General features: G+C 32.6%; 1 protein-coding gene across 7 annotated transcripts in view; it reads left to right on the top strand.

Moving 5' to 3' along the window:
• Positions 1–26,079, top strand: part of CHD2 (chromodomain helicase DNA binding protein 2) — a 143,631-nt gene that overhangs the window by 15,950 nt on the left and 101,602 nt on the right. For 5 of the 7 annotated variants that reach the window (XR_007951067.1, XM_051981042.1, XM_051981044.1 and 2 more), the window contains exons 4-5: positions 688–3,946; positions 4,299–4,433. Coding sequence is in view for 5 of the 7 variants with exons in the window: in XM_051981042.1 (XP_051837002.1) it covers positions 4,372–4,433 (62 nt within the window). In the remaining 2 variants the exon portion in view is untranslated. Of the gene's footprint in view, positions 1–687; positions 3,947–3,997; positions 4,434–26,079 lie in introns of those variants that run through there. The other 2 variants (XM_051981041.1, XM_051981043.1) reach the window with 2 other exon arrangements.

Here is a 26,079-nt window from a genome sequence, read left to right as displayed (position 1 = left end):
TTTGCCTTTGGTACAGTAGGAGCTGAGTAAGATGGCATTCTTGTGAACTTTGTGTCCTTTTAAGAAAGTTAATCAACATCTATTATATAATTAGGAAACCATATTAATATCTATATTGGTCCTCCCCTTTTAATGTTCTTTGTATGATACTTACTTTTTTGGATAGAAGATTCACCAAATAGCTTTAAATATTATTTCGTTTTAATATTTCTAAATGAATAAAAATGAAGTTCCTGGGTAGTGTTTCTCATGTTGTTGTTATTGTTTCCTTTAGCAAACTCTTCTCAATAATAATTAATTTGAAATTTTCATTTCAAAGGTTCTCTGTCTAGACAGTTTAACAAACTTAGAGTTTTTACATGTTTAAATTTTATTTGAACTTTGAAGCATTTTGCATTTAATACATTTTTTACTTTTAAGATGGTGTCATCTCACATTCTTATCTTCATTTCCTTATTTAGGAACCATTCTTGTAAGTTAACCATTTTAAAGGATTTTATTTGAAAAAACACTTAGATGTAATCTATTTGTTATAAAGTTAAGTAATTTTATATTTTTGAACTGTACTGAAAAAGCAAATCTCAGTTCATATTGAAAATATCTTCAAGGTGGGTGGATGTCTATTTTAAGCAACAAAATTATTGGTATTCCAACAGCATTTTTTCTTTTAATTTTTTCCCCTTAAAGCCCAGTCAACTTGAAGAGTCTCAAGTGAAGTCTACCCTGAGGAATCAAGATGGCAGTTCAATGTGGATTGACAATTTAAGGAAAATGGATTAATGCCAGTGTGCTGTGATATATATTCAACCAAGAGGGGTGTTTTGACTTGGATTCCATGCATTCAGTGAAGATCTAGGTTACTGATCACCTTAAGAAAAATGGACAATGGATTTGATATTCTTCAGACTTTCTGATCTTTCATGGCCAAATAGATTCTGGACATTTTTGAAAAAACATTATTAAAAATATAACTAGAAAATTGATAGAAATGATTTTTGACAAGTCAATTTGATTGTATAATGTACTTACGTGTTCTTAATTTTAATAAAATTTTTAATGTTTCTACACTTTCCTAGTTTATTTTTTGACTGAAAAAATTACCATTTAATTAGGGGCAAAAAAAATGTCCTTGACTGCTACAGTTATGGTTATAGAAAGTAATTAAAACTTGTAAAAATTAAAAGTTGAATGATGTTAAATATTTTACTTGAAATGAGTGTGCTGATTTTTTTTTTCCTGAAGACATGGTTAGTCACAAATCAAGAGAACTTGTGTTGAATAATTTTATTTAAAATCATAGTCATGCTTGATTTATTGAAAAAAATCAATCAGTTCTTGAATTAAAATAGCTCCTTAGTATTCAGAAAATCAAGTTATAACTGATTTTCATGAACTGTAATATACACTGGTACATCCTTTAATTAAATTATTAAATTTGCTTCTCCCTCCCCCCAAAAAATAAGAGTAGATTGTATAACAGGTTATTCAAGATTTATTTGATTTAATTACAAAACAGCTCTAATATTTTATAATAAAATTAAAGGCAAAATATTTTCGGGTTAGAAAGTTGACAGGTATTGTTATTAAACTGATAGGTTTTCTATTGTGTCTTATTGAGGAAAAAAAGGAAGAGTCTAGTGTAGATGGAAGTAAACCTTTTCTGTGGTATAAAATGTTGATGATAATCCATTTGTAATACGTGATTATTAAAGACATAATAGTGTTTGTAAACCTATGCATGTCTTCTTAATTGTGCAACTTTGATTTTTCTAAAATTTATCTTTGAGATTTCATAAGCTATTCTGCCTCACTTCATACATGTTCAATTTAAAATCAGTGTTGTATCCTAATATCATTTAGGATAATTTGTTTACAACCAATAACAAATGGATTGAGATGGATGAATTGAATTTTTAACAATATGTAGCTTGTTGATATAAGATGTGATAGCCTTTAAAATGGAATGAATTTTCAAGATTTTCTGTTGTTGAAGTTAGAGGGCATCTTGTAAGTATGTTGATGTAAATGGTTCATGTTTATACATAATTATTAGGTGATATTTGGTTATTTGCTATTTTCAACTATGGTGTACATGACTGGCATGTTCTTTGGTACTGGTGATAGTTGGTCTTGATTAATTAGTGATGATGTCTTCTTGAAGAGTGTTACCTTCTTATTGATTCTTGATTATGATTTTTTAAAATGGAGGTATAATTTAGATTTTAGTGGTTTTTCTTGGAGGTCTAAAATTGGATTATTTTAGTGAGGGAGTAGTATTCTACTTTGCGGGTTTACCTATTGAATAAGACGGATTTGAGTATTTTGTTTTATTTCTGATTTTCTTTTTATTTGCTTGAATTATTTATGGTGAAATAAAAGGTGGTTTGGATATTGGGGTTTGACTTGAGAAATTATTTTTCCCTTGGTAATCTAGAGGTCATGTTTTTTTATTCTCTAATTTCTTCCCCCTCCATTACCAACAAATACCAGGATTTAGTTAAAACTGGTAACTAAACTCGGCCTAACTTGGATTTTGCTTTTCTATTGAGTATGGATTGTTAATATTTCATATGTTGGTTTGGTGAAAATTTTGGGTGTATAAGCTCTGGTCTATTTGGTATGGTGGTTGTTGATGATAACTAGATTCTGGAATTGACTGTAAGATTCACAATACTGTTTTAAGTAATTCTGTTGTTATGGTTCTTTGCTTTTGTGTTTATAATATTGTCAAAACTCTGCAATAGGTTAAAGAATTTTGTGAAAATAAAACTGAAAATTTGTCAGTTGGTATAATGAAAAACAGTTGGCTTTGATTTTTTGCTCTTATGGAATTGAACACTAGGGAGGCGCTCTTGAGTTGTAAGAGTTAGCCCTTTTTTGCCTTGTGGTATGGAAAAAGATTTAATTTTTTTTCTCATTTGTAGAATTTTAGATAACATTAGACAAAGCTTAGAGGTTACTCAGGAGATTAAGTGCCTTTATTTATAAAACATGTAACTTGGGGTGGGGGTAATTTTTTGAAACAAGATTAGCTATTATTTAATCAATGGCTCAATCTAAGAACTGCCCCTCTTTCAAAATGGCTTTATAAAGCACCACTTCCTGTCCAGAGAGGAAGTAATTTTAGCTCAAGGACTGAAATATTTAGCAGATCTTTAAACAAAAGGAACAAATTACATTTTTGTCTGGCTTGAAAAGGGTGCTTGAACCAGAGGGGGTTAAGATGCCCTCCCTCCTCCCTGTGGGGGTGATTTGAAGAAGCCAGAGGGTGTGTATGGGTGTGTGTATGTGTGTGTGGGGTCCTTAGACTCCCTTCTTAGATGGAGGCTTTTTTTCTTTTTTTTTTTTTTTTTTTTTTTTTTTTAGTAGGAATGAAGGGGTGGGTCTATGGTACATCACCTGAGTTGTGGGGTAAATGTAGAGAGTGTCAATCAAAGGCAGAGCTCTCAGAGCTGGGAAGGAGGCTCTAGATGGCGGCTGTGCCTTAGAGAGCGCGCTCAGCTCAGCTCCCTGCCTTCTCCACACTTTACGCAACTTTCTCTAACTTTCGGGCAGCCTCAGGGGGCCCCCGCAGCCCCCTTCCTCTCCTGGTGACCTAGTGGGGTAGATTTGAGCCATTTTTAGGGAGAAAAGCAGTTTTTAGGGGGTCTTTTTTCGTGCCTTGTTGGAAAGAAGAAGCCCGTACTGAGAGCCAGGTCGTTGTTTTTTCCAGCTTAGAAGCCATGGCGCACCTCCATTTTTGTGCGCTCTCCTAATGAGCTTTTTTCCCCCGGACCTTTTTTGTATTAATTATCGCTTATTTTTTTTAAACAGTAAACCTTTTTGGATAGTTTTTATTTATTTTTTGTTCTTAAGAGAACATTTAACGTTTATTTTTTAATTATTCGGGAATCTAATGTTTTTCTACTACTAGATACTCTCGGTTTGGACCTGCTACATGGATCAGGTAGGTTCACGATTATTAGTGATAATTGTAAAGATTTCTGCAGTTAAATTTGCTTTATTTTTTATTAATTTGAGTTGTTCTCGGATGACGCAATAAGATAAAGAGATTGTTATTTGTATCTAGTGTGTTACTTTGAGAAACTTTCCCTATTGAGGAGGATGCTTTCCTCTGGTCGGTTTATCTTATATTTAAAACAAAAAAAAATTTTTTTTAAAGATTTAATTTTATTTTACTTTTTGATGTTGAGGTTTGTATTATAATAATATCATTGCAGCGTCAGGACTTTGTTCCTGATAATGAAAAATCATTGATAGAAGCTCTGGGACCTTACCTTTCTTTCAACTTTTGACAGTAAATACCTGAGCACAAGACTTCAAAGCAAACACAGATTCACCTCCCCCCTTTTAATATTTAAGAATTAAAAGATGATGAGGAATAAGGACAAAAGCCAAGAAGAGGACGGTTCAGTACACAGCAATGCATCGAGGTATGAGTTATCAACTTTATCCCCCCATTTTTTTTTTTTTTGTGGAAACCTCAGCATACATTGTTTACCTTGACAGCCATGAATTGCTGTCTATTTGATATTCAATGTTTAACTAATTTGGATTCCCCTTTTTTAAGCAGTGACCTTGAGATTGCTAATATGCCACACCCTAATTTTTTGGTAGCAATTTCTGAAAGTTGTGCTGTGACTTTAGGCCCCATATAGTAGTCAAAAGGTATGATACCTTTATCCAAGGAAGTCTTTCCTGTAAATTACAGTTTGGGGGACATTAATTTTCAGTTTTTAGGTTTTAGTGCTGCAGAAAAATGACCTTGTCGGTTTAGCCATTGCTGCATTGCACCATTTTACATACAAGGCAAATTTTTCTTTGAAGAATCTTAAGATATCTAAACTTTAACTGAGGGCCATAGAGCAGCCTTGTAGTAGTAAATTATAGTAAATAGACACTAGAGAAAGTTAGATGAATGAAAAAATGTACATTTTAAAATAAAAATCAAAAAAGACATCTTTGACTGATGCTCCTCTGTTTATATTTTTATTTGACATTAGAATACTTCGATACACTAGAGATTTTAGAAAATTTTGATACTATTTATCAAATCTTTAGTTTATGGTTACAGTTCATGTAGTTCTAAAAGCAGACCCGATTACAGAAGGAACTGCTGTTATTTTACTTACAGTACTTGTTTAGATTGTTATGGTTATAATGTTTATATTTGTTTACTTTAGTGTTAAAAACTAGGAAGGTTATTTTCCAGAACATTTTCAAAGTGTACATTGAGACAAAACAGTTTGGTAGAAAGGAATTTTCTCCCACTTCATCACATTTTAAATATAGGTGCTTATATTTAGTCAGCATTCCAACAGAATTTGTTGTGGTTTTATTTTTTTATTTTGCTTTTTATTAGAGGAATGTGGAATGCTTTATCGCTATTTGAAGTTTGCAAATATGCCATAATTTAATCGTAATGTTTTTCGTTCAGATTTTATTAGCTTGTAAGGAGTAGGTAATAAAGATTACAAAATGTTAACATTGTATAATTCTGCATTTGACGATTATACATGTATGAATACATTGATTGGTTGATGTACCTAAAGGATAATATTTGTAACTAGGGTGGTATTCGACATTTTAAATTTTGTATAGGTAAAAGAAAATGTGACCAGTTGCCTGGTAGTTTCTTATCTCTATTTCCCCTCTACCAATTTGTTTTTGCCTACTTTGAAAATTGTATAAAGTACATCAAGTGATATTAAAATAGATGAGTGTTTTTGAAAGTTTTCTGTATGGTTTATATTTTATTCCTGTTAAAATTTGCACTCAATAAATACTTGGATTTTCAAAAATGAACTGATTAATTTTGAAATGTTTCTCTGATTTTAATTTTTTTTTAAAATCCTTTGACTTCTTGATTATTACAATTTGGATCATTAATTTAGTACCTGAAATAATAGAAATATTTTTTCTATTAATGATAAAAGGGAAATTTTAAGGATGACAGACTATTTCCTGGTAAATACTGAGATGATTTTGGGGGTTGGGTAGCTATGTGGGGGGGGGGTAAATGGGGGATATTTGAGGAAATAGAAAAGAGAAAATTCGACATCTAGGTATATATGACAAATTTATAGGCTCAGTACTTCAAAATAGCATTCCCCTGGGTTTATAATTTGCATAACTTCACATGGGTCTTGTTTAGCTTTTCTGTTACCAAGATTATGTTTAGCATCATTGATCAAGTTATGTGATTTCTAATAAAAAAAAAAAAGCACATGGTAATGTTGACTTTCCGTTTTTTAGTTTTCAACTTTCAAAAATACTTACTTGATTCTCTCTATTTTAGTATTGTATATATAACTGAATAAGGACTATGTACTTGTAAAAGTTTTTCAAATATACTTTTATTAGTTGTGAACCTATCTTGTTTAAAGGAACGATTCATTATTTTGAGAACTCCTCAGAAGATGAAGGAATGCCTTATAGAAATTACTTTTCAGTTCATGTAGTATCTTTAAAAACTCTGTGTGTGTGTATGCACACATATAAACAAAGTATATTCATGACTTCACTTCCTTTTTAAATTGTGGATCCCTCTCTGAAAGATGTTGGTGATGTGTTAATGTAATTGAGTAATATGACTTCTTTGATTGAAGGCTAAATTGAAATTTAGCAGGATATCCCAGGTAACTGGTACCCTAATTTACCGTAATAACTTGGGTCCTGGGGCAAGAAACTTCTTCATCACTGTTTCTCTTGAAACTATAAAGATACTTAGTTGCTGTGATGTAATAATAGTTCTATAGGTAATATTAATGAAAATGTAACAAAGGACCTTATGTCAAGAAAAGAAAAATATTACACAGAATAAAATTTCCTCTGAGAATTAGCTAGGGAGAAATTCTAGAGAGTGACTTTCACTAAGTTTAGAAGACTTTGAGGCTTTTATAAAAATGGAACACTTCATAATAATGTTTAGGAATATATATTTTAAGTATTTGTAGTAATAATAATTGTGCCACCCTTTATTTCTGCTTGATGTTTTAAAATCAGGAGTAGCATGTGGAATGTAAAAAAAAAATCAAATCCCAACATAAAACCTAATCTTTAAACAAGACTCAACTTTTTTGAGTGCCCCATTTCTAAGATTTCTTAGCCTTGTCAGTAATTATATGCTATGTTAATTTCTACATTTCAACAAGAAAATTGGAATACTATATATTTGAATTTTAAAATTCTAATAATTGTGTAAAATATAAGATTTTGCTGGCATAGATATAAATATTAGTGCGAATATTTAGAAATTGAGGATTGCTTTTACCTCTAATACTAATTAGAGATATGAAATGAGATGGCATCTGGAAGCTGATCACTTTTATTTCTCTTTTCATACCACATACACTTTTAAATAGGCATTTATTTTCACTTTATACTAAATAACAATTTGGGAAATGTGCTTTTTGAGCCTGTTTCCTTCTAACATGCTTCCATTTCAGACCTCAATCCCCACTCCCTAAAGAAACAGTTACTCTAAGAGGCAAGGGGGTGGTAATAGTTAGCAGTTGCATAATGCAGCATATTGTGGAACTGAACATGCAGTTTGTGGCAGCCATTTTATGATCTTGTTTCTTATAACCTGGGATTTTGAGAAGATTAAATATAAAATTATCCACAATACTCAGTACTATGAATTAAACATATTAATTTATTACTTTCATGATGTTAAAATAACCAGAAATTAGATATGTCAGGGCAAGTAAAATACAAAATTAATGCCATTTTGGTGCAGGTCCAGTTCAGTCACAAAATGGCTGTTCCTTTGTGCCGCATAGCTGACAGACATACTGCATTGCACTGTGTACTCTAAAAACAGCAGGAAGTTGCTGGTGGGGAGTTCAAAGGCCGTCTTGTGTTGGCTGTGGAATCTGATTGGCTGTTAGCTCACTTAGTAACAGGAGTGTCAACAGTGGAGGCTCTGTAGGAGAGGCTCTGCCTTCAGTGATGTCAGCATTAGCTCAGTGCTTGTCAAAGCCTCGCCCTCTCCTGGCACTGTCGCTACTGCTTGCTCAGCCTGCTGGGGCCACGTTGCCTTTACTTTCCCCTGTGTTACAGTAAAAGAATCAAACAAGAATTCTTTAAAAAAATTTTTTTTTTTTAAATTAAGGCTGTCCTTAAGAAATCTATATGGAAGTGGATATTCTGTTGCCAGCAGGCATTTTAAAGGACCGTATTGAGAAGTAACTAAGCTTTATGCTGATCGACCATGCACTGCTGCTCTCCTTTCTCCCCCCTCCCTTTTGCTACTTCTACAAGAGATAATTTGCATTTACAGTGTGCATTCCTATGCACATTTAAAGCTGCTCTGCCCCTGGGAACAGTTTCCTCCTCCCTTGAACTAATTTTGCCTTTGGAGAAAAGACTTATGATTATAATACTAACTTGCTGTCAGAAACTTAAAAATGGAAATCTATTTTTAAAAATTGAAATAAATTATTTTTCTTTTTTTCAGTACCAAATTCTTTGTTTGGCTGTTCTATTTTTTTTTTTCCTTCCACATACTATAGAATCCTGTTAGCTTTGAATATTTAACCCTTTAATTGCTTCTTCATCTAAAGCACTTTTCTCTTGGAACAACTAACAAGTATGTCTGGTTCCTTTAATTGGAAGATTTTGAAAATATATTGTAACGAAACTTATTAAAGCATTTTCTAGCTGAATAAGATAATTTAAACTCTTAATTATTTAACTTTAAAGCTGATCTTGTGTTTTCATGGTAATGTATGATAATTAAAACCAATTAGGTAGATTGAATTAACTATGAAAATCTAAGGATCTGTTTCACATTTTTATATCCTGGAAATGGTTCCGTTGGCATCTTTTTGTTTTAGTAGATAGACCCCAAACTGATTCATAAACTGATAGGAAGGGACCAACATAAAAAGCATGAAATTTTCCTTTTTTCTTTTTAAAGAGAAAGCATAAAGCACAACTAGTGGTAGAAATTATTAATTGTATATGTGAATTATAGAATAGAAATTAAACATGATTCTGGGGAAGAAAATACTTGGACATTTAATCTTATATAATCTTAATAATATTACTTTTGGTAACATACAGCTTTCTTTTGGGGAAGATTCAAAGTGAGAATACTGCATTCTTAGGAGACACAAGAAACTTTATCTTGTATTTTTTTTTTATAAAGTGAAGATTTTATTGACAAGAAAATATGAGTTGATCAAAAAGAGTAGAAATCCTGTTGATGGTCTTATTTATCAGATGCTGATTTACTAAAGACTTTTAATAACTACCTTGAATTTTATTAAGATGTATTTTAAAATTAAGGAGGTCTTTGATTCCCTTTAGTGTATAGATCCAATTGCATAAAATTATCTGTTGAAAAAAACATGAGTTTGAAAAAATTGCAGATATGGATAAAATATTACCTTTCAAAATAAAACAAAATGAAACAGTATAAATTTTATGCGGATTTATTTGGTATATGGAACATTGAAGAATCCTGTACCTATGCAGATAACTTAACTATTTATATATGTAATATTTTACAGTTGCCAGGGTCACTGCCAGTCAATTGACAAAAACAGCCTATTGAGCCAAGTATTTCTGACTGAAGCTAGCTCTCTCTGCTATGCCGGGCTTTTCTATTCATGCCCTATTCAGAAATATGTTGGGGGTTTTCTCCCATAGAGATACATTATTGTATATACTAATACAGTAATCTAATTTTTGTAAAGTGAATTAAAATTTATTGTTTTGTATTCACTTGTGATATATAAAACCAAATTCATGGCATATATTTATTTTTAAGAATGAATATATATATATGAGGCAATTGGGGTTAAGTGACTTCCCCAGGGTCACACAGCCAAGAAGTGTTAAGTATGTGAAGCCAGATTTAAACTCAGATCTTCCTGATTTCAAGGTGGTGCTCTATCCACTACACCAAATAGCTGTCCCTTGTATTCTAATTTAAGAGAAAGACATAAATATAGTGTCTAGGAAAGAAAGCTCTTCTTTGATTCCTTTGTAGTTTCCAAACTGTCTAGCATTTAACCTATTTGTCTGGCAGCAGTTGTTGTTAACTATATGTAAAGTCATTAAACTTTAGATAGAGATTAGATTAGATATTAGATTAGATTTAAATTAGAGTCATTGAGGAAAGGAGGCAGGACAAACAGTGCTTTCTGAGAGCAAGAGACTTAAGTAGAGAAATAGAGAGCCAAGAGTTGTTCATCCTTAGGTTTTTTTTTCCTTAATGAGAAAGCACTGTTTTTTTCCCATTGACCTGTTTTTGTTTTTATTTTAATTTTTTAAAAATTTATTTAGTTTTTTTTTTTTTTTTTAGTTATGTGTAAAAACCGTTTTAAACATTTGTTTTTAATACTTTGGTTTCCAGATTTTCTTCCTTACTCCCTCCTCCCCCCTCCCCCCCCATTGATAAGGACAGCAATTTTAATATGGATTACACAGGTGTTAGACATGCAAATCTTTTCATAATAGTCATATTGTAAAAGATAACAGCCCTTCCCCCCAAAGAAAAAGCGTTTAAGGAAAGTAAATAAAGTAAAAAAAGTATTCTGAAATTATTAGTTCCTTTTTAGGGGCGTCTAGCATTTTTCATCATAAGTCCTTCATAGTTGTCATGGATCATTGTGTTGCTGAGAGTAAGTTGTATTTATGCTGTTACTTTATACATAGTATATTTCATTTTGCAACTCAGAGCATCTTGTTCATCATTCCTTACAGCACAATAGTACTGTTTGTTCATCCTTTCCCGATTGATAAGCATTCCCTCAATTTCCAAATTTTACCACCAGAAAAGAGCTGCTATAAATATTTTTGTACATATAGGTCTTTTCAATGTGGGAATGATTCCTTTCTGGATTCCCACCCCCTCCTAGTTAATGTAATTACCCTTTAACGCACAAATCCTGGTCCCTTTGTATTCCAATATAACATCCGGGCCTGTCCCAGTCCCACCTGGATCTGAGCCAACTTTGGGGCTACACCCAAAAAGCCCTTCTAAATAAATCTCCTATTATAAAGGGCCATGTTGGGAACCCTCTCTTTGCAGAGATCCCAAACATGCTAGCCATGTGAGGTCTTCTGTCCACTGGTTCCTCTGTCTGGTGCCCTCCTTATCTCTACCTTCACCATCTCCTTGCTTCCAAACCCAATAATAAACCTCTTTTATCAGTCTTTATTGGGGACTCCCGCCTCTACTAGAATTCATTTACTGCCATATCATTGTGCGGAATCCCGGGGATTGCAGGGGAGCTCCATTTGGTTCCTTGTACCCTGAACCTGCCACTAGACCTCAACTAAACCCTAATTTCATTTAGGTATCCCAAATTTATACCTCAACACTTTTCCTTGTTTTGTATCTCTTTTGGTCTACAGACTTAGTAGTACTGCTGGGTCAAAGGGTACACATGGTGCATGGTTTAATATCCCTTATGACATAGTTCTATAATATAGGGATTGTAGGTTCTAATGGATTTAGATTCTTTTTAAACTTACAGAAATGATACATAATTCAAAAGCATTGAACTACAGAATTAATTTTCTTGGAAAATAATATATTTAAAAATGCTGTAATTCTATATTAGCATCCATGGAGAAAAGGAGTATTAAATAAACCATAGGTTTAATAAAACTATTTTGGACCCATTCAGGGCCCTTTTTGAAAGTGATACAGATTTAATTTTTTTATTTTATATTCTTGTCAAATTATGAATGAATAATAATGCCTTGATTAGCCATTGATGTTGCCGGAATTTGCTTTGAATTTTGATTTTACAGAAATCATATAAATGCAAGGAAAAATTTCAGAGCCTTGTATAGAGGCAGTTTAAAAAATATGCATATATTATTTTCTTTTTTTAAGAAGATTTGAATTCTTAGAAACAACTAGCATCTACTTTCATAATAATATTGTACATTTAGTAATTAACCATTCATCCATCTATTGGGCAATATGTGCATGACATGAATGGCTTTTAAAGTTTGCAATGCATTTCATATACATTACCTCATTTGAATTTCTAACCACCTGTATAAGGTATAGGTATCATTTCGCAGATGAAGAAAACTTGAGTCTGAGACAAGTGAACTGATTAGTCTGATTATACAACTAATCAGAGTCAATTTTCCTGAGTCTAAGTTTAGTCCTCTATTTTTTATATTATATTTTTATATATTTTGTATTAGAAGTCCTGCCCACAACATCATAGTAATGGAACTAGGTTAAAGTTTAATTAGAAATTATTTAATGTAATAACAATACTATAAAACACAGCATTAATTTTAAAACTTTCAATATGCAGCCTGCAGTCATTCTTATATTTTAGTGCCCTTGTTTCTATTTGAGTTTGCTATCATTGCTCTTATGTCATGCCAGTTTCATTAGAATGTATCTTTGATGGCTAGTACTGTTTCTTTCAATCTCTTTTTATCCATGGTACCTAGTACAGAGGCAGTGCTTAATAAATGTTTTATTCAATAGATGATATATAAAATCATAGATCTTGAGTTGCAGGGGACCTAAGGGGCCATTTTCTACTCCAATCTCATTTTACAGATAGACAATTTTCAGGCAGAAGGCTATAAAGTACTTTATACAGTACTGTGGTTTTAGAGTTATTTTCATGGTTTCATTTTCTTCTTTATTTTACTTAGGCATTTATTCACATTTGTTGTTTGTTTTCTTCAATGAACTTAGCCTTTTTCTAGTTTGATATCTAGGTATGGAATTACTTTTCTTAGTGATCCTCATTTAGGTAAAATTAATCACTCAGGAAGAAATCATCTCAATTTACCTTTGAAACTTAATATAAGCTTAGTATGAACTACACTATTTTGAAATATATTAAGTACAATTTAGTCTTAAATTTATTGTGTTCTAAATAGTCATGATAGCTCTAATTGGTAAGCCAGAAATACTTTTTCACAGAGAATGTAAATTCCTTGTCCTATCCTTAACTATTGAAATTATAGAAGGATCATGAGATAGAGAAGATTTCCTATATATACCAGGCACTGTGCTAACTACTTGACATTTATTATCTCATTTGATCCTCCCAACAGTCTTCTGAGGAAGATGCTATTAGCACCTCCACAATGCAGAGATTAGGGAGTGGCTTCCCCCAATCTGGAAAAACCATGTAAAGTTTTTTGACCTTTTGGAGAAGGATAAATGATTGTGGTATTCGTGATAAAATATATTGATATTAAACAATGTTATATATTTTATGCATTATGAGTTTCTAAATTTGTTTTTATTGTCTGCAGGTTCTGCAAAACTTCCCCCAAATTCACATTTAATTTCTTATGCTAATCAAAGGTAGAGTTAAACTGCAATGGGGAAAGTCGTGATGTGAAAGGAATAATTGTATTCTTATAGGAGAGGAAACTGAGGCAGAGATTAAGTGATTTACAGTCACAAACCATTAACAACCATCAAAAAGAATAATAGTAAGAAAAATATAAATGTTTTAATAAAAGCTTTAGATGTTCATACCTTGCAAATTGGTAAAAATGAGTTCTATGCATATGACTCCCAAATTTATATATGCAATTTTGTCTTTTCTTGAGCTTCAATACTTTTTCCTGTTTATTGTTTTGAACTATCATTTGTCTTATTAAAATTGAATTGACTGTTTTCTGTCTTCCTCTTATTTTCCTCTCGACAAACTTTATTTCTGTTAATAGTAATGGTATCCTCTCAGTTGATCAGTCTTGGTGAACTGAATCATATATTCAAACCTTCCATCTTTTCTTCCTTTTTTTATACTGAGGCAATTGGAGTTAAGTAACTTGCCCAGGGTCACACAGCTAGGAAGTGCTAAGTATCTAAAGCCACATTTGAACTCAGGTCCTCTGACTTCAGGATTGGCATTCTGTCCACTGCCCCTTCTAGCTTTTCTTCCATTTCTAATTCAAGCACATAGCATGTTGCAATCAAAAAGATATTGGATTTAGAGTCAGAAAACTTGGATTTAAATTTGAACTTCTTTTACTTACCTCTTTTATGGTGCAAGTCACTTAATCTCTCTGACCCTCAGTTTTCTTGTCAGCAAAATAGATTTGTAGATTAGAAGATCTCATAAATCTGCTTCAGTTGTAAAGCCTATTGTCCTTAAGCCTTTATTTTATGTTGGAGATTTCTCCTGCATCCATTTTTTCATTTATATTGATGCTATCTTAGTTAATACCCTTACCAACTTGCCTGGACTATTATAATTGCTTTATTGACTCACCACTGCATGTAAAAAAATTATGTAAATCATCTGTAATCTGGCTCCAATTAATCTTTTCAGCCTTATTTTATGGTTCTCTTTCAAACATTATTGTGCTTTAGCTGTATTCTACTGTGGTCCTGTAACTCAACTCCAATATGATACTAGTCTTTTATCAGATTGAAATTGACTTCTTCATTATCCGATGGCACAATTAAAATAGTCCTTTCCACATGGAAGGGGTAGGTATTCCTGTTGGCTGCAATATTTTTCTTTTTCTCTCTCTTTTTTTTTTTTCCTTTTGTGAGGCAATTGGAGTTAAGTGACTTGCTCAAGGTCACAACAGCTAGAAAGTGTTAAGTGTTAAGTATCCGAAGCCATAAGTATCAGGTCCTCCTGATTCCAGGGTCTGTGCTCTATCCACTGTGCCATCTAGCTGCCCCTGCTGTAATATATTTCTGTCTAGCTTAGGAGCTATCATCTCTATAAAAACTTATTAATTTCCCTTTCATATACATACACACACACACACACACACACACACCCACCTCTTCAAATTCCTTACAGCACTTTGGAATTTTATACACTCCACTTTATATTTTATATACATAATATATTTACATTAGAAGGGTACTTTGAGATCATCTTGTCCAATTCCCTTATTTTTCATTTTGGAAAACTGAGGTCTAGAGAGAGTAAGTAAATGGCTAAAAGTCATTTTCCAAACACCTGAATTGTGTTTTGTAGGAAGCTAGTGTGTAATTCAGGAAAGAAGGGAGAGCATTTCAGGCCTGAGTGGTAGCCTGTAGCAAATATAGGATCTGTTTTTGCTGGAATGTAAGATGTCTAAAAGTAATAAGTGATCTTAATCTGGATCAATGCAGATTAAAGGGCCTTAAATGTGAGCTAGAGAATGCAGTGGCAGCTACTGAAACTTCTTGAAAAGTTGAGTGACGTTGTTAGATCTAAAAATGAATTTTGCATTGGATATGATTTTTAGATGCTTATGGGCATCCATATAAAAATGTTTAGGAACAGTTGGTGATTGGGATTGGAATCAGCAAGGAGATGATGATTCTATATGTAGGTTTGGTAGTAAATGTGTAGAGAACTAAATCCATTTAAACTGGTGGATTACCAAGAGAGAATGTAGAAAGTTTGGTACTTTACCCTTATAATTAAACCATACATGAAAGAACCAAGAGTGGAGAGTGTACATAGACCTTTATTATCTTCATATAAAACACGTTTGAAACTTTTGCAGAACAACATGGTAGATAAGATTACTAGTCTTGATTAGGGAAGATCTAGTTTAACTTCAGAATGCTGTCTTTGACTCTTAAAAGCTGCTTTTGAAAACTTGTCTCCTAAATTTTTCAACCTATTTTGTGGAAGGAGTTCTTACATCAAAAATTGCTGCCTTTTGCCATTCTTGAAATGTGAATTTTAGGGCATTAACTCTTATTTAATATCGTGTGAGGTAAGTACAGCGTTGACTTTTAATCTGTAGTGAGTTAATAATCATAGCTGGTGGTAGAACAAGTTGGTGCTATGAGTCTGCCACATTAGCTTATTAGACCCAATAATTTATGACCTCTGATTAGTCCGTTTGAGAAAAGGTTATAGGATTTGGAGATTTTAATTTTGGAGTGTACTGAATAGGATATGTGACAACTTTCCTCATGTTGATAAGAGGATAATTGAGAAACCTTTAGTGTATCAGTCGCAGTTCATTTGGGGCAAACATTTATTAAACAATTATTGTAGTACTAGACACAGTGGGAAGATGCCAGGATGAGACAGAATCTGACATAATGTTCTGTACAACTGATATACAACTCAGTGGTTCTCTATATTTTTAAAAAAAATAGATATTTACATCTTTTATGTTATATGGTTTATGCCCCAGAGAGCCAGCCATTCTTTATGACAAAATTTCTCTTTTTAAGAAAAAAAAAGGAAGAGAAAAAAGTCAGAAAACTGATTAACTTTAAAAAAAAATCTAATGTTGTATGTAATGGTCCACACTAGTGCAATGCATGTATACATATTTATATAGTTATCTTGCTGTACAAGAAAATTGGATCAAGAAGGGAAAAAAAATCTGAGAGAGAAAACAAAATGCAAGCAAACAACAATAGAAAGAACGAGAATGCTATGTTGTGGTCCACACTCAGTTCTCACCGTCCTTTGGGTGTAGATGGCTCTCTTCATTACTGAACAATTGGAACTGGTTTGAATCATCTCCTTGAAGAAGCCATATGAAGATGAAGAAGAACATCCATGATGTTCATTTCTTACAGCACAATAACATTAATTTCATTCATGTGCCAGTTTGTTTAGGCATTGCTCAGGTGATTGGCATTATTTTTCCACTTTTTTAGTACCACATAAGTATTACTACAAATATTTTATTGAACGTGAATCCTTTCTTTTTTGTCAGTGACCTCTTTAGTATATTATCTAGCAGTGCAATCTCTGGATTAAAGAATGGTCATATTAGTCACTTTATTCGAAATTGCTGTCCAAAAAGAGTTGACTCGTTCACAATTTTACCAGCAATGTATTAGTTTGCCTATAATCTACAATTTCTCTAACATTAACTATTTGCATTTTTTATCATTTTTATGAGTTTGCAAAGTATGAAGTAATACCTAAGCCTTTTAAATAATTGATCTTTTTCTTATTTATTATTTGGAACATTACTTTAAATGATAAGTGGTTTATAATTATTCTATTAAAAACTTTTTTTTGGGGGGATCACTTATCTTTTGGGGATTGCTTTGGTTTTATGTATTTCTGTTAATTGTCTGTAAATCTTGATACCAAACCATTGTTTTGGAGATATAATACAAAGTTCCATAGTCTCCCCTCCTTTGTTTTTCTTATTCCTAGATGCATTAATTTTGTTTGTTCAAAAGTTTTTCAATTTCATGTAATCAACATTATCCATTTTGTCTTTTCTAATTGCCATTCTCTTGCTTTTTAAGGAATTCATCTACTCAGACCTGTGAAGAGTATATTATCTATATTATCTGCTTCTCTTCAGTTTATTGCGATTCTTTTCTATTTCTCATGATTTACTGGGAAAAGTGCTAGATTTAGAATTGGAGGATCTGGATTTGAACCTAGGTTTTGCCACTCTTTACCTGTATGATCTTGGGCAAATTATATAATCTGATTTTTTTCTTATTTTTGAAATAGGAAGGTGGAATTAGATGACCTTTAAGGTCTCTTTTAACTCTAAATCTGTTCCTAAAAAACAAATTACATTCATTAAAATATTTAATTGAAGGACAATCAAAAGATTATTTCTAGTCAACTCAAACATTTTATAATGTATACATACATGTAAATTCATGTATAATTCATGTATATTTTATATACATATACATACATTTAATAATATTGTAACATATTTCCTTCCCCAGTTAATTGTCCCAGTGTTAGCTTTCTTGGAATCTATTCTTATAAAACCAGAATCTTCCCTGTTAACAAGAAGAATTCAGCTACCTTTCAGTAGGTACCATAGGATTTGAAGAGGAGGCATTTGTTCTGATTCTCAGTGGATTATGGTTCAGTTATCATGATTACTATTCCTAGGAAATCTACAATTAATCATTAAAAAGATTAAGGAAATCATCATAGAAAATGAAGTTGTGATTATAAAAAATCAGTATGGCTTCATGCACTCAGTAAACATTAAGTACCTACTATGCATCAGTAGAATAATAGGTTATGATAACTAACCTTTCCTTTTTTGATAGAATAATTAACTGGGGAAGGATATGTTAATATTATGTTACATTATTAGGTGCATATATGTATATATATGCATATAAATAATATAGTTTGCCTCAATTTTAACACACATCACATTATTCTTTGGCTAAGATATGGTTTAGATGATAATAGAATTAAATGGATATAGACCTGATTAGATAGCCAGATTCATTGTCAAAGTCAGCTTAAAAGAAGGTCTACTGTGAAATACCCCTAAAGTCTTTGCTTAGCCTTGTGTTATTTAACATTTAAAAAAAATCAGTGACAGATGAGGCAATAGGTAACATACTCCTCAAATTTGTAGATGACTCAAAGCGAGGAGTGGATCAGCTGACAGTAAATGGTAAAGTTAGGATTCAAGAGGGTCTTGACAGGTATTGGGCTGAAGCTAGGAAGTTGTGAAAGCCCATTAATCCTATAAAGATAAATGTTTCCTCATAAAATCAATTTGACAGATATAAGATGGGGTGGATTGTTTAGTAGGTAGTTATTCTGAAATAGATCCAGGGAGGGGTCAGTTATTAAGCTGAAAGCTAAATATGAGTTGGTAGGGTGAGGTAGTAATTAAGAAAACTAATGCAATCCTGGGCTGCTTTAAGAAAAGAATAACTTCCCAGGAATAGAAAAATACTTTGTACTCTGCTAATATTAGAAATGATTTGAATTATTATATTCCATTTTGGGCACCATGGCTCAGGAAAGATGAGGAGCAATAGCTGGTGCAGTGGCAAGAGCACTAACTCAGCAGGACCTGAGTTCAAATGTGATGAAAGACACTTAACACTACCTAGCTGTGTGACCCTGGGCAAGTCACTTAACCCCAGTTGCCCCAGCCAAAAAAAAGAAAGAAAGATATAAGATAGAGAATGTCCAAAAGAGAGCAAACCAGATGGTGAAAGGTCTTCAGTCTGTGTCGTGAATGTTGTTGAAGGAACTGGGAGTGTTTAGCTGGGAAAAGAGAAACTTGCCATGCTGGTGGTGGGGGTTGCATGGATTTTGGAGAAGAAAGGGAGAAATTGGATCCTGGTAACTAAGCTAATGGTAATCTAAAAAACTTAAAGTATAATATAAATACTGGCTACAACCACAACTTTTGCTCATGTCCTTGATGGAATATCTCTTTTTTTTTTTTTAGCCTTTTATTTTCAAAATATATGCATAGGTAATTTTCAACATTCACCTTTGCAAAATCTTTTGTTCCAATTTTTTTCTCCTTTCTTCTCACACCCTCCCTTAGACAGCAAGTAATCCAATATATGCTAAACTTGTGCAGTTCTTTTATTCATATTTCCATAATTATGCTGCGCAAGAAAAATCAGATCAAAAAGGAAAAAATGAGAAAGAAAACAAAAAGCAAGAAAACAACAATAAAATTGAAAATACTATGTTGTTATCTGTTTCTTTCTGATGTAGATGACTTTTTTCATTATAAGTCTATTGGAATTGGCCTGAATCACCTCATTGTTGTAAAGAGCCATGTCTATGAGAATTTATCATTGTGATATCTTGTTGCTATGTACAGTGTTCTCTTAGTTCTACTCACTTCACTCAGCATCAGTACATGTAAGTCTCTACAGGTCATTCTGAAATCATCCTACTATTCATTTCTTTTTTTTTTTTTTTTTTTTCTTTTTTCTTTCTTTCTTTTTTTTTTTTAAATAACTTTATTGACAGAACCCATGCCCAGGTAATTTTTTACAACATTGTCCCTTGCACTGTCCCTCCCTTCATCCCCTCCCCTAGATGGCAAGCAGTCCTATACAAGTTAAATATGTCACAGTGTATCCTAGATAACAATATATGTGTGCAAAACCGAACAGTTTTCTTGTTGCACAGGAAGAATTGGATTCAGAAAGTAAAAATAAACTGGGAAGAAAAACAAAAATGCAGTTTACACTCATTTCCCAGTGTTCCTTCTCTGGATGTAGCTGATTCTGTCCGTCATTGATTGATTGGAACTGAATTAGATCTATTTGTTGAAATCCATTTCCATCAGAATACATCTTCATACAATATTGTTGTTGAAGCATAGATAATGATCTCTTGGTTCTGCTCATTTCACATAGCATCTGTTCATGTAAGTCTCTCCAAGCCTCTCTGTATTCATCCTGCTTGTCATTTCTTACAGAACAATAGTATTCCATAACATTCATATACCACAATTTACCCAACTATTCTCCAATTGATGGGCATCCATTCATTTTCCAGTTTCTGGCCACTACAAACAGGGTTGCCACAAACATTTTGGCATATACAGGTCTCTTTCTTTAGTATCTCTTTGGGATATAAATCCAGTAGTGACACTGCTGGATCAAAGAGTATGCACTTACTGATCATTTCTTATATAACAATAATATTATATAGTCTTCACATACCATAATGTGTTCATCCATTCTCCAACTGATTCGTATCTACTCAATTGTAATACCCCTTCTTAAGAAATCAGAATTAAAAAAAATCACAACAAAAGAGCAATAAAACACTTTGTGTAAGGCCAGAAATCTATCACTCAACAAATTAAACTACTAGGGGTGGGAAAACCAACCCTATAATTTTAATCTGGTCAGAATTAGACTTTGGTCAGCCTAATGGCAGAATTGCAGAAACTTAATTACTGTCATCCCAAATATATCATATGCCATCATGAGAGTAGTAAGTGGATGTTGTGGAAATAGTCTTGACTCGAGATAATTACTAAGAATTATAGTTGTCCCAAAGTGGAATAGATTCTTGAGAAGGTATTCAATGTCCTATCGTGGAAGTCATCTGCATCCCTATTTGCCCATTTCTATTTCTACCTGTCCCTTAAATCCCAATTTAGAAGCTACCTTCTCCACTTGGGAACTCACATAACACTTTACTTTGTATTTAGAATGTTACTGCATATTAATAATATGTATTTATGCATGGAGATGTATTATATAGATATATGTGTTTATCCTCCATTTACACTGATATGATTTGAATTCTGCTTAGGTAAGGTACAGTAGACTAGCCCAAAGTTCTATGAAACTATGTCTCTGTCTTTTTTTTTTTTTTTTAAGCTTTTTATTTACAAAGCATGTGCATGGGTAATTTTTCCAACATTGACCCTTGCATAACCTTTTGTTGCAAATTTTCCCCTCCTTTCCCTCACACCCTCCCCTAGCTGGCAGGCAGTCCAATACATGTTAAATATGTTGAAATTCATGTTAGATCTAATATGTGTATACATATTTATACAATTATCTTGTTGTACAAGAAAAATCAGATCAAGAAGGAAGAAAAAGAAAAACTGAGAAAGAAAACAAATTGCAAGCAAACAGCAACAGAGTGAGAATGCTATGCTGTGTTCCACACTCTGTTTCTATGGTTGCTCTCTAGGTATAAATGACTCTCTTCATCACTGTACAAGTAGAACTGGTTTGAATCATCTCAATTATGAAGAGAGCCATGTCTGTCAGAACTGATCATGATATAGTCTTGGTGTTACTGTGTATAATGATTTCCTGGTTCTGTTCATTTCACTTTGCATCAGTTCATGTAGATCTCTCTCTAAGCCTCTCTGAAATCATCCTGCTGGTCGTTTCTTACGGAACAATAATATTCCATAACATTCATGTATCATAATTTACCCAACTATTCTCCAATTAATGGGCATCCATTTATTTTCCACTTTCTAGCCACTACAAAAAGAGCTGCCACAAACATTTTTGCACATGTGGGTCCCTTTCCCTTCTCTAATATCTCTTTGAGATATAATCCCAGTAATAACACTAATGGATCAAAGAATATGCATAGTTTGATAACTTTTTGAGCATAGTTCTACCTGCTCTCCAGAATGTTTGGATTCATTCACAGTTCCACCAACAATGTATCAGTGTCCCAAATTTTCCCACATCCCCTCCAACATTCATCATTATTTTTTCCTATCATCTTAGCCAATCTGATAGGTGTGTAGTGGTATCTCAGAGTTGTCTTAATTTGCATTTCTCTGATCAATAGTGATATGTATGTCACTGTCTTTTGAAAATTTCATGTTTAAGGGGTAAAAGTTGAAAAGGAAAGGAAATTAATTCATATCTTCATTGAATTGGAGTTGATAATCTGATTATCAGGCTCTTTCCCCATTCTTTTATAATTGTGTTCAAAATTTCAGATTTCTACTTCTTTATTAGTCTTTCTTTAAATTATTCCATGTTTGTAGATTAAGGGTCAGCATTCCTACTTCTACATTCTACAGATCCATTTAGTTACCATGTCTTGCAAATTCTACCTCTACAGTATAGTTTAAATTCTTATCTTCAAACTCAAATGGCCATCAGTCTGGTTCTCTTCTCTCCTGTTGACTGATTGTATGCAATAACCTTCGAAATGGACTGATAGCTTCTATTTTCTTCTCTCTCTAATCTGTTTTTCTCATAGTTTTCAAAGTATTCTTATTAAATTAGTCCACTTCATTTTCTATTCAAGAGCCATCATTGATTCTCCCTTGTTTTAAGCTTAAAATGGAAAACTTTGTAGCTTAGCAGTTCTTCTGTCTGGCTTTTAATCTTTTCAAACCAATTTAAAATCACTTCTTTATGCTCTTAAAACCTTTCCACTCAAATTGACCTACTGGCTGGTCTTGGTGGTAGATACCTTCTGTTACTCACTTCTGTTTCTCAGAATCCTTAATTTATTTTAAGGCTCAGTTCTGATGCCACCTTTTGCTGACTAAAAGCTTTACTGATTTTTCCTAGTTGTCAGTCATCTTTCCTCCCTCATGTTATCATGTATATACTTATCTCTGCAGGTTATATGCCCTAATTCACTACCTTCAGAATTAACTCCTTTTCCCCCCTTCTCCTCCCAATCTGAAGTGCATTTTGTATACTAACTGCTTGAGATTGTATTGGGGAATGACATGTGTTAAGCTGATCTCCTGGATAGAACTCATCTCTTCTAGACTTAATAGAAGAGAGTAAACAACTAATTCTTAATTTTGTTCCTTTTCATCTCACAAATAACTAAGAAAGAAGTATCACTAATTTAGAGGTTGGTTGTAATTCTTATTTAACACTATAAAATTTATTAAACGAATGACATGATGAGAGATGATTAAAAGTTTTGGATGGTTTGGGAACCATTAATCTTTTAAAAAATCAAGGCACAGTCTATTTTAAACCTGTTGTGGGAAAACAAATCACTGATGTAAAAAAAAAAAAAAAAACACCACCAATAAATAATCCTTCATTTTGTTGTTTATGAAGGGGCATGGTAAAGTATAAGTGTAATAGGGATTGTAAAATGGAGGACCAGTCTGTGTCCTAAAATGGATTCTCTTTGGCAGAGAGCTCTGTAGTTATTTCTGAAGCTTTTTTTTTTTTTTTTTTTTTTATATTAAATAAATAATGTGTCAATGCTGCCCTCTGGTAGCTATCTTGGAAAATGCAGTTCTTTAAACCAAAATTTAAACTGAAAGACTAAGTCTTAATACAGTCTGCCTTTTATTTCTCAAAGAGACCATATCAGTAACCCCATGTATTTCATCACTTCTAAAAAATAATTTTGAAATAATACTGAGTCCTTTTGTCATGTTGTCAGCAATATGAAAGATAAAAGATTTTTTCCCTTTATAAGTTATATTTTAAGCCTTGGCCAGAATGCTTAATACCTGCATCTGACCTAATACAACTTGTCTTTTATCTTGGTTTTTATAGCAATTTTTATTTCTCTCATTTGAAAATTCAAAGGATCAACTTCTCAAGTGTAGTATTCTAGAATGCTAGATCGGGAAGGGGCTTATTTATCCTGACACATCTTCCTTTATCGAAGAGGAGACTTGAGTGCAAAGTAATAATCCTATTTAAGATCAAGGTTATTGGTAATTCAGGGGCCCATTATTGGAAATACTTCCTATTATACCCAGTAAATAAAATCCTTCTCAATTATTTTTTCTATGCTAATTGTATTGAATTAGAAATCTTAAGATTTCTATTTAGATTTTATGAGTTTTTATTGTTATTAACAAATTTAGGACAATTAAAAAAAATACTTGATAAAATTTCTGAAAAGTAATCTAGTCTTTGTTTCTGTTTTATAATTCTCAATGCGCTTGCAGTATAGAAGAATATATTACTACAAGTAGACAGTGTGAGATTGTGAGACAGTAAGGAGAGACTCTAGGTTCTTGAATGTGACATGAAAGAAGTAATGTTTTTGGAAGATTAGTGTCCCCATGACATAGAAGATCAATTGAAAGTAGAAAGACAAATTTAATAGGCCATTGCAGTAATTTTGGCATGATCTCAGAACTTCGGGAAACAATATGAAAAGACTTTGTGATGAAGGATAAAGAATTTAAAGATACATTTAAGATTTCCTTATTTGCTGCCTCTTTTTTTTTTTCTTAAATAACTGAACTGTACTATGTTTCAGTCCAAATACTTAACTGATAAAATATAGAATGCTCTATTTGGTATTTAAAACCTTTATAGTATGGCTCTAACTTTCCTTTTCAAGCATATTACATAATATTTCCTTCTGCATAAATTATGTTCCAGCTCCAATAGACAGACGATTTACTGATCCTCATATAAGACAATCTCCTTATGACCTCTGGTGCCTTTCTTTGCACAGACTACTCCTAAGCCAGGGGTATATTTCCTTCTCATTTGGCCTCTTAGACTTTCCTAATTGGTTTAAAGTCTCAGCCTAAGTGCTATTTCCATCAAGAGACCTTTCCTGATCCTCCAGTTGTTAGCTCACTTCCTAAAAGTTGTTGTATATTTCCTTCTTTCTATTTTTTACATGTGTTTTGTAAATTTTCCCCTATCTCATAGAATATAAATTCCTTGAAAATAGAGGCTACTTTATTTTATTTTTGTATTCTTAGTGTTTTGCACAGTGCTCAACATATAGGCAAAATAATTTTAAGTCCTTATTGAATCAACATAGCTAGTATTCTTAGTTCCTAATTTTAAAAACTTGATTGAATGCTTTATTTTTCTACAATAGCTAATTATAAAACTTAAAAAAGATTTTCTTAAGTACTTTAATATACACAATCATATTACAACAAATAGTCCTGTTGTGGTAAGTCATATATGTCCCTATCATACAGCTGAGAATACTAAGAGTCAGGACTTAAATATTCTGGACTGGGAGTGGAATCCGTAGCCAAGGGTTGTAAACCTGTCTTTAAATCTCTGTGACCCTAGACAAATAGCTTAACTTTTCTAAGTTTATTAAAGTGAGTCTCAGTTTTAAAATGGGGATAATGGCACGTTTACAGAAAGATAGTCTTAAGGGTGAGATACTGTATATAAAGGCTAAGTCTTTATAAATGTTATTATTATGTGTGTAATTGGAGACTTGACAGTTAACCTTTGAGCCTCATTTTCCTTATCTGTTAAATGGAGAAAAATGTATTATATCCTTAGAGGTTATGAGGAAAGCCTTTTCCAAACCATAAATCCCTGTATAAATATGAAATTAAGGTCATAGAACAAATGTTGGAGGTGATATTTGGACTTCTACATTCCCAATATTTTTCTACATCAGGGAAGAGTATGTCTGGAGTGGGGGAGAGCAGGTGTGATAGACAAGGACTCAGTCTAGAATGGTTTTCAAACTCTAGTTTTTAGGAAGGTAAAGTGTTAGTCTCATTTTATAGTTGAGGACAAGGAAGGTTGACAACTTTTATATATCACCCAACCCAATTCAGCATTTTCTTTTCTATAATGAGTTTAAGACTTGTCTGTTTTTCTATCTTGACTCCTGCTCTTATATCAGAGGGCTTCATTGTACATAATGATACTTCAAATACCCTAACTTTTCAGTTCTTCAACTCTACTTAATTCATTTACAGATAGTTATGTCCTTAATCTTGCTAGCACCCACAGATGTTCCACTTCCATGTTGATGAAGTCTCAGATTTCTTTATCTGATAATCTTACATTATATTTTCCCCTATTCCTTATGACCCTAACCTCTGCTCTCCAATCCCTACAGCCTCTCAGTTCTTTTGCAGGCCATTATCAGTGCACTAGCCATATTCTTCCTTGATATTTCAATTCAATTTTAGTTTCCAATTCCTCTTTGTCCTATACCTCATCAAACCCCAAAT

This window comes from Antechinus flavipes, chromosome 2 (genome assembly GCF_016432865.1).
Source record: "Antechinus flavipes isolate AdamAnt ecotype Samford, QLD, Australia chromosome 2, AdamAnt_v2, whole genome shotgun sequence".
NCBI classification, from domain to species: domain Eukaryota; kingdom Metazoa; phylum Chordata; class Mammalia; order Dasyuromorphia; family Dasyuridae; genus Antechinus; species Antechinus flavipes.
The sequence above is the reverse complement of the archived record's forward strand: the minus strand, read 5'-3'. Positions and strand labels throughout refer to the sequence as shown.